The sequence below is a fragment of the Lactuca serriola genome, chromosome 2 (genome assembly GCF_051521515.1).
Source record: "Lactuca serriola cultivar US96UC23 chromosome 2, Lser_US96UC23_V15, whole genome shotgun sequence".
NCBI classification, from domain to species: Eukaryota; Viridiplantae; Streptophyta; class Magnoliopsida; order Asterales; family Asteraceae; genus Lactuca; species Lactuca serriola.
The window spans coordinates 171,468,959-171,478,756 of record NC_136409.1 but is presented as its reverse complement, the minus strand read 5'-3'; the positions used below and the strand labels follow the sequence as shown (position 1 = coordinate 171,478,756).

Genomic DNA, 9,798 nt, shown 5'->3' with positions numbered 1-9,798 from the left:
TTACACAAGAGGCATTTGCACTATTATGCATCCATTTTACCGAAAAAAATTGGTTGCAAGCTAGTAGGACAATAAGCATTGAAGAGAAGATGGCTATCTTCTTACATGTTATAGGACATAATGAACATTTTCGTGCAGTTAAGGGATGATTTCATCACTCCACATAAATGATTCATCAATGTTTTCATGAGGTCCTAACAGCAATGATGTATTTTGCAAAAGAAATTATAGTACCAACAACTCCTAATCCAACAAGACATAATTCGGAACGGCATAGACGGTTAAAAAATATTTTTTCCGGAGCAATAGGTGCATTAGATGGAACTCTTGTACATGCGGTTGTACCCGTTGATCAACAAACTCGTTATAGAGGAAGAGGAAAAGGAGAATGTTTTCAAAATGTAATAGGAATTTGTGATTTTGATATGATATTCACCTTTGTTTGGGCTGGATGGGAGGGTATAGCACATGATTCAAGAGTTTTGAAAGAAGTTGCATTCAATTCGACTTATGGATTTCCATTTCCTCCACCAGGTTTGTAATCTTTATATAATTTTTATTATCTATCTTCTTTATATAATATGTGTCATTATATAATATGTCACATTCGTTTGCAGATAAATATTACCTTAAACACTCGTGGGCTTATGGCTCCATACCGCAATACTAGGTATTGGTTAGCCGATTTTCGAAGAGGCAGACCTTTAACTAGAGAAGAAAGGTTCAATTATGCTCATGCACAACTTAGAAATGTTATTGAGCGTGCTTATGGTGTATTGAAGGCGAGATTCCCAATCTTAAAACAAATGGATCCTTATCCTTTTACAGTGCAAAGAGACATAGTCATTGCTTGTGTTGCGGTCCATAATTTTATAAGGAAATACAATATAGAAGATGAATTGTTTAGAAATTTTGAGGAGGACACTATGGTTACTCCTGACTTCCAAGGTGGGGGAATTGATAGAGAAAACATACAAGGCATAGAATGGGGTCCAGAAGCCGTTGAATATATGCGTGCTTTGCGTGATCAGATTGCAAATCGACTACTTTCACCTACTTTACATTAAATTATTATGTTATTTTAAATTTCATTATGTTTTTATTTGGATATTAAATGATTTATGTTTAATTTACATTTTGTATGACATTTTTTATTTGTGTGTAATTTACATTTTGTATGACAATATGTATGTTTTTATAATTATTCAGCAACTTAATACATCACCATATATATAAGAAGGGTAAAATGGTCATTTTTCATCACTCAGCACATTCAGTTAGATGTATAATCAAACAACATGATTTCTTACTCAGTCAGGATTTCTTACCCAAACAGACATTTCCCAGTCAGCACTTTCTCAGTCAGCAACTATCAAACGAGACGAAAGCTCTGAACGAGGAATGGTGATGACCTGTTGAAGAAGACTGGTAAAGGAAGTTGTCAGAACAATATCATCCACACAAAGTAATAGATATGCAATCTGATCACCCTGTCTATAAATGAATAGAGATGAATCAGGCTTACTGTTGGTGAACCCAAAACCTGTAATAAATTGAGCACACCGATGATATATACCAGGCTCTAGGAGCCTGTTTGATTCCATATAAGAACTTATGAAGTAAGAAAACATGATTTGGAAATTTCTGGTCACAAAATCCTAGTGGCTGATGCATGTATACAGTCTCTTGGAGATGTCTATGGAGAAAAGCATTCTTCACATCCAGGTGGTGAACCGGCCATTGGTATGAAATAGCTAAGCTGAGAACAATCTGGATCGTATCTGGTTTGACAACTGGACTGAAAGTCTCATCACAATCCATGTAGGGTCGTTCATTACGACCATTGGTAACGATACGCGCCTTATACCGAGCTAATGATCCATCTAGATTATGTTTCTTTTTAAACAGCCGAATACAATTAACAACAATAACAGTGAGGCATAAGTATCCAAGTCTGATTAGAAATAAGAGCATTAAATTCTTCGGTCATAACATTAAACCAATTTGGATCATGAAAGGCTTGAGAGTAGTTTTGTAACACCCGTAAAATTTTAGCAAAATTTTTAACCTTTTTTAAACACTTAATAACCATTCAACATTACACAGTTTGTTTTCAAAATAATAATTATCAGAGTATCCCTGTATCAAATCACAAAATCATAACAACAGGAGGAGCGGTACCATCATGCCTTTACCTTCCCGCGATCACCAGAAGTACCTGAAATAATAAACTAAAACTATAAGCCCAAAAGCTTAGTGAGCTACCCCCAAAATACCAACCTCAACAATATCATAAACATATCATATAACAAACACAAAACAACCATGTATCTCGAGTCTACAGTGTGACTGGTCCGCCCGCACCGGGCCTTCAGTCCACCTGGTCCACTCTCTGAGTCTACCGTCTGACTAGATCGCCCGCACCTGGCCTTCAGTCTATCTGGTCCACTCTCCGAGCCTTGGCACGTTTGGACCGCCCTCTCGCGGCCTTCAGCCTATCCGGACCGCTCGCTGGGTCTTCGGCCTAACTATGTGCCCTCCCGGGTCTACAGTCTATCCGGTCCGCCCTGGGTATGTTGGCCTACAACACAAAGAAGGACCCGCCTCAACCCAACCCCCATACAAACAACATGTTCACATAAACAAATAATCACATAACAGTCCATAAATAACCAAACCGATCTAACAGATCATATAGCATAACAACATCCTAACCAGGATACCGACCTAACCAGTCACTAACATAACATCATCCTATATACCAGGATACCGACCTAACCAGGTCACTAACATATTACCGTCCTAACTACCAGGACAGAGATCTAACAGTTCAAAAGCATATCAAATAAATACCAATACACAATCCGAGAAAGGGTCGGCCTTGGTGCCTTAGACCCTGTTGATAAAGTGAGGATAACTCACCTCGAAATGTCGAACCATAGAGATAAGATCAAACCCCCGAGTCACAGCCCCGAACTTCACTACCTATAACCACCATAGGACCAATTCCATAAATTCCCGGATTACCAAAATACCATCAGGAGACAAACTAGTCAATTCTTGGTCAAAGTCAAAGTCAACTCTCAAGGTCAACAGTCCATGTTGACCTCAACTCATCGAGTACCCTCAACTACTCGCCAAGTTCTAGCATAACTGGCCAACTCGCCGAGTTACTCAACTGACTCGCCGAGTCCAAGGCAATCTTCATCGGACTCATCGAGTCATTCATCCGACACGCCGAGCCCACGACCATCTTTAACGGACTCCCCGAGTCGACCATGTCACTCGTTGAGTCCCTTCAGACCTTCTTCCATACAAATGCTTTTTAAGCCATGCAAAGGCTCCATATTGCAGATCCAACTTCCCAAGGCATGCTTACCACATAAATTTGCAAACTTTACGTGCATGAAAAGTTCTAAAGCCTTAAAATGAAAAAACTAAGCTTGCAAAGAAGTCTAACACTTGAGGGGAGGTTCATACTTAACAAAGCTGGCTACTTTATGGGCTTAGAGGTCAAGGAGAGTGTAGATCTGAAGTTACAACTTCAGATCCTGGCTTATACTTAAGAATGGCTTCTTATTATGCTAGAAAAGCCCTAAAATTCACCCAAAAAAGATCTAGAATGAAATGGGGTTGAGATAACAGCTTAATACCTTCCAAAAGATTCCAACTGAAGTAGATCTTGATTCCCACGGGTTCCTTGCTTCAATCCACTTGTTTACCCCAAGTTTTTCCTCACCAAGATCCTTCTTCCAAGCTTAAACACACCAATGAAGTACACACACACGATCTAGGGTTTTGGATCGTCAAGAGGCTGTAAAGGGGAGGCTGGGGAGGCCAATGATCCTTTAAATAGGGTGCAAAATCCTGGAATTAGGGTTTTTCCTCCACCAGCTCCTACTTGTTGAGTCCCTTCTTGGACTCGGCGAGTAGGTTACTTAAACGCGTGGCCAACCCGCTACTACTCAGCGAGTCAGGCAACCAACTTGTCGAGTAGACCTCGAAATCATGAGAATTTATAACCATAAATTGATACTCAGGAAATCGGGGTGTTACAAGTTTTCGGGAAGAGGATAAGATGATAAATCGGTGTGAAGGTTTAATTTATAAATGGGCTTGTAGATGTTATGACGAGTACGAGTCCCCATATGATGGGTGCGAGATGAGGTAGAGGGAAAAGGTTGATTATTTTGAGGTGGATTAGGGGCTACGAGGGATAATTTAACTGAGAGATGGATGGGTCGGAGTTGGAAGACTGAGACTAAGAGGAAGAAGAGCTGTTGACGACAATAGTGGCAGTGGATGGGTTGGTGGAGGAGGTGACAATGAGAGTAACATCGCTGTCAGGGCTACTGTCGTTGATGAGAGTCGTGAGGTTAGTCTCGAGATTTGTTGCAGAAGGTTGAGATGGATGTGTTGGATCATTGTAGTAGTTTCTTTGATTTTCGATGTCATGAAAGTCATAATGGGGAGACATATTGAGAGTTAAGGAACCGAAAGGAAAGATGGATTCATCAAAGGTAACATGAAGGGAAATGATTATTTATTTAGTATGGAGGTTAAGGTAATGATATCCTCTGTGATTGGAAGGGTATCCAAGGAAGATACAAGGAACGGAGCGGGGCTGCAATTTGTTGATATTGTTGAGATGGGGGTAGCGAAAAGAATCGAAAACATGAAGTTGTGTATAGGATGGGACTTAGTTAAAGAGTTTGTGAAAAGTGGTGTTAATTTTGAGAGTCATAGAAGGAAGAATATTTAGGAGGTGGGCAACCATAAGAAGGGCTTCTACCCAATATGTGGGTGGAAGATGGGCTTGAAATAAGAGGGTTCAAATAGTGTTGTTTAGAGTACAAAGCATGCGTTCTGATTTTCCATTTTGTTGAGATGTGTATGGATTAGAAAAACACATGTGAATACCATTTGAGGCACAAAGATGGTGGAATTGTGTGTTGTTAAATTCTTTCCTATTGTCGCATTAAAAAAATTTGAATTTCGGTTTTGAATTAGTTTTTGACATACGCACGAAAGTGAAGAAACTTAGAAAAAAAACATCAGATTTGTTTTGTAATGGATATACCCATACGAAGAGAGAATATTTATCAAGAAATATGACATAATATTTGATTCCACTATGACTAATTAATGGGGAAGTCCAAACATCGGACTGAATAACTTGAAAAGGAGAGCTAACATTAGTTTGCGACAAATCAATAAATAAACTGACATGTTGCCAAGTTGACAAGCATGACATAAGACATGAGGGTCTTGTTTATTACACGAAATGCAATTTTTAGATGATAAAGGCTTGAAGACTTGGGAGTCACGATGATTAAGTCGTTGATGCCAAGTGGATGAACTAGCAGTCAAAAACACTTGAGGGAGTTGTTTGGTAAAAGGATAAAGGTTGCCCGGTGCTGTCACATCGGATGAGAATTTGTTTGGTGAGGTAGTTTTTACCAGAAAACCAAATTCATCAAATTCAATAGAGTATATTGTCACAACTAAATTTGCGAACAAAAATAAGGTTTTTAATAATTTGAAGAGTAATGAGGACATTTTTAAGAAGTAATGTACGAAAAGGATGTTGACTAAGGGGAGAGTTACCAACATGGGTAACGTGAATACATGATCCATCACCAATTACAATTGAAAAATTATTACAATTATTTCTAGCGGATTTGAGAATACCTGAGTCGGCGTAGAGGCGATCAGTCTCCCCGATATCCATGTACCAATATGCATTTCCAAGATCTTGAAGGTTCATGGTCCTAAAAGCTTGAGGGAGAGCTGTGGGCTGATCTGGAAAAAAATTGCGCCTGCTGCCAGTTAAATGGCTGCTGCTGTCGAGGTCCAACAAAGAGAGCCTGTTGGGCCGATTGTTGAGTAGTCCAAGGAAACTGCTGTCGAGAGTGGGCCCAAGGTGAATTGGGCCAACGTGCTTACTGGGAGAAGGGAGTAGCCCAGTTGCTTGCTGTTCGGCACCAGCTCGGGTTAGGTTAGAGGTGCACAAAAAAAAACCAGTTCATGATCCGAACCGGTAAACCGGTTCACTATGAATTGGTCTCCTATGAACTGATCCGATTTAAGAACCGAACTTCCGGTTTGCACCATTTCAATACTTTAGTCATTGAAATCGGTTTAGAACCAGTTTAGTACCGAGTGAACCGGTTTAGAATCGATTGAATCGGTTTAGAACCGATGTAACCTGTTTAGATTGGTTCGATAGATTTTTTTATTTAGGAACCGGTTTAAGGCTGAACCGGTTTTGCTATACATGAATCGGAACCGAATCGGTTTAAATAAACCGGTCCGGTTTGAAAAAGAAAGGTTTGTACATCTTTAGGTTAGCTGCTGCGTTCGGAAAATACAATACACAATGAAGACCAAGATGCAGGAAGGCATAAGGCGTAACAACCAATAATGTCTTCTAAATGTTCCACCTCATTGAAATTCAATCAATTCCCATATATCAACTTTTAAGTAAGTTTGTTTTGAGGCCTGATGCATTGTAATGATTTTTTTTTGTTGAACAGCAAGAAGATAACCATTTTAATTAAGATAGGCTACCAAGAGGCTAGAGATTACATATATATATATATATATATATATATATATATATATATATATATATATATATATATATATATATATATATATATATATATATATATAATAATCCGAAAGGGGTTACACACCAATTATCCCAACTACCCAAGCTTTTCCACTTGTTTCCCCTTCCAAAAAAAGGGATGAAACTTGACCAAGCATACCTTATCCATATCATATCCGTTTGAAATGCAGGGTGTCCACAATTTCATGAAAAATCCTATATTGCTTGCATATATCTTGAAACAACAATATATCGGTTGTTTGATATAAAACATACATATCTACATAATTGAAATTGTCCATGTGGTATTTAGTTTACAAGACTCCATCCCATTTCAACATTGTTACCCAATTAGTAATTAAATAACGAGAAACAAACCTCCATCAGAAAAAATATACACTTGAAAAACACCAAATGTTTATTATCATTATTATAATTTATATATGACATCTCTTATCCATTTCATCGGAAATCCGGAAACAAACAACGAAAGGAAGAGAAAAAGGAAAATTTCAAGGAAAAGAATTACAAAAACCTAAACATTCAAATGAACCCGATTCGAGTCAATCCAAAGTTTTGGTGCTTAGAGAACGCCTGGGGGCTTGGCAACGATGAAACTGATACATTGCACTTGACGAATGTTGTCGAATCCAATAACACGGATGAAGGCGTTGGGGTACTCCTTCTTGCACTCTCCAACCTCCTTCATGACCTGAGCTGAGTCAGTGCACCCGAACATAGGCAACTTCCACATTGTCCAGTATCTTCCATCATAGTATCCGGGGGAATGGTGGTGCTCACGGTAAACGAAACCATGCTATACAACAAATATAAATACTCACTTTAGATGAATTAATTATGTTTTGTTTATATATAATCAATTAATAAATTAAGTTAATAAAAAGATGATAAGAAATAGACCTCCAACTCGAATTCCAAGCATGGAATCCACTTGTTGCGGATAAGGTAGTCGATTTCCTTAGACAATGCCTCGTCGGACAATGGTGGTAGGTATGAAAGAGTCTCGTACTTCTTCAACCCAATTGGTGGCCACACCTGTACGTATTATATATAAAATATTAATGTAAACTGATTTGATATATACGAATGTTTGTAATCAAAGTGTAATATTTAATTATGGTTCATCGATCATACCTTCATGCATTGTACTCTTCCACCGTTGCTGGGTAGGGATGAAAAGTCATTGTTAGCCTTCTTGGTAACTGGGAAAGCTACGTTAGACTTGAGGCCGGTGAATGGAGCTGCCAAGCTAGCTTGGGTGGAGGTGGTCCGGTTGACGGTGGCGATGGCTGAGGAGGAGATGGAGGCCATTTGAATAGTTAGGAATGGATTCAAGAATCCAGTGAGTGATTTTAGTCTCCATTGATGTATAGGTATATATAGTACTGTTTGCCATCTAACGGACAAAAGGAAATCTATCTTAATTCTAACGTACTGGTAGCCATTGGATCATGTGGCTGATGACCTTACATGCTTATGTCCACATAAAGGTTTTGAAAGGATGTAATGCCTTATCATAAACCAACCATGATTATTTGACACGTGGCAGGGTGCTGCAAAACCTTATCTCTTCTTCCATATACGTTATGGGTCTTTTTTGGAAAAAAAATTGTCGTACTCTCCTTTCCCATCTGGGCTTGGGTCCTGTAAATCTACAGAAAATGTTGAGAACATGAAACGTTTTTAGACTACTGGGCTGAATCTTTGTGGGTGTTAGTGTATGTGCAATGTACCCAATGGAATTTCAGAAGGAATAACGTCATTTTATTTTATTTTTTGGTTTGGATTCTGACCTGCTGATAATAAAATCATTCTGGTAGACAACGAGCGAGGAAAACTTGAAAAACTATCTTATAAATAAATATAAAAATACGACTACCTACAAGTTAATATTAATTAATTAAATTTTTATAATGAAATTCAAAATTATTATTTAATTATTTTAAATAAATTATTAATTAAAAGATATTTTTATAGTTAAATAAAATTATAATCGTTGATTTAAAGAAATAAGTGAAATTATATCACCTTATAACATGTATTAATTTTATTTTAATTTTAATGTTATTAATTTAATATAATTAAAGTGGAAATTTAAAATTTAAAATTTAAAATGAAGAACGAATAGATTGACAACTAATATAACATTAATTAGGATGTCTGATAGTATGACACATAACAAAAAGAAAATAAACATATATTCTTTTATTAGAATAACGCGATAGGGAGAACTTAGAAATAGGGTATATGAAACAAAATTGGATGGTAATTAAATTCTAGATTCTTTCTAATAAATCATGAAGATTTTATATCATAATATTCCGAATCCTAATTCCATGGTTACACAAAATTTATCTGGGATAATTTATCATATAAATTTTTGATTTAGGTACAAAATGAAAGCAAAATAATTGTGAGTATCTAAAGTGTTTCAATTCGAGAGAGGCCAAAATCTAAAGTCATACTTTTATCTATACTCACAAAATGGATAAGATTGACCAAAACGGTTTTGGAAGTTATGAACGGTTATTAGAAAGCTGTAACCATTTTTTTGGAAAGTCAACAGTAGGCATATTATTTGTATTGATGTTTGACGATCAACCTTTGCTGCTCTAATAGAAGAAACTCGGGTCATCAACCTTCACCACTTGACTGCTTCAAAAGCCGAAGCTTTTTGTGTAAGAACCCTCGTTAGGGTCTAATTGAAGACCCTTTTAGGAAAACCCCTTTCAATTTAAAAATCTAAATTTGTTCGGAGTTAGGTTTGAGGAAGTAAAACAATCCCAAAACATAGTCCCAAATCATAAACATTTTATCAAAGTTGCTAACAATGAAAGTATCAACAACATTTGTTAAAGTTCACCATGCAAGTTGTGGTTTTCTAAAATTCCAAGCCACGATCTTCCATCTCTTATCTCTATCATCAACCTAAGCATATGTTAAAAGAAGTTAGATAATGGATTTGCCTAGAGAGAATACCCAAGGTGGATTTATTTTGAGTAAGAAGATAACAATCCAACTTACTCGAATAGGCCTTCGAAATACATATATATTTTTTTAACTTAAAAATCACATCCAATGGATGTAGAAGTTATATAAACCAATGCTTATCAAAACCAATTCAAACAAAGTTGTCTTTAAATAATTTCCAAAACCACTTAAAC

The 9,798-nt window shown here is 37.1% G+C and overlaps 1 protein-coding gene and 1 long non-coding RNA gene across 2 annotated transcripts; both read right to left on the bottom strand.

Moving 5' to 3' along the window:
- Window positions 1-2,049: 2,049 nt before the first annotated feature.
- Window positions 2,050-6,591, bottom strand: LOC145090589 (uncharacterized). Its single transcript, XR_013701660.1, has 2 exons — window positions 5,692-6,591; window positions 2,050-2,218 (listed from the first exon to the last, which is right to left on the bottom strand). It is a non-coding gene; the product is annotated as an uncharacterized LOC145090589 (long non-coding RNA).
- A 422-nt stretch (window positions 6,592-7,013) lies between these two features.
- LOC145087388 (ribulose bisphosphate carboxylase small subunit, chloroplastic) lies at window positions 7,014-7,997 on the bottom strand. The gene is made up of 3 exons (XM_079025338.1): window positions 7,769-7,997; window positions 7,535-7,669; window positions 7,014-7,430 (listed from the first exon to the last, which is right to left on the bottom strand). Exons 1-3 carry the CDS (start codon window positions 7,943-7,945, stop codon window positions 7,197-7,199), a joined length of 546 nt encoding a protein of 181 aa, XP_078881464.1. The 5' UTR covers window positions 7,946-7,997; the 3' UTR covers window positions 7,014-7,196.
- Window positions 7,998-9,798: the final 1,801 nt, after the last annotated feature.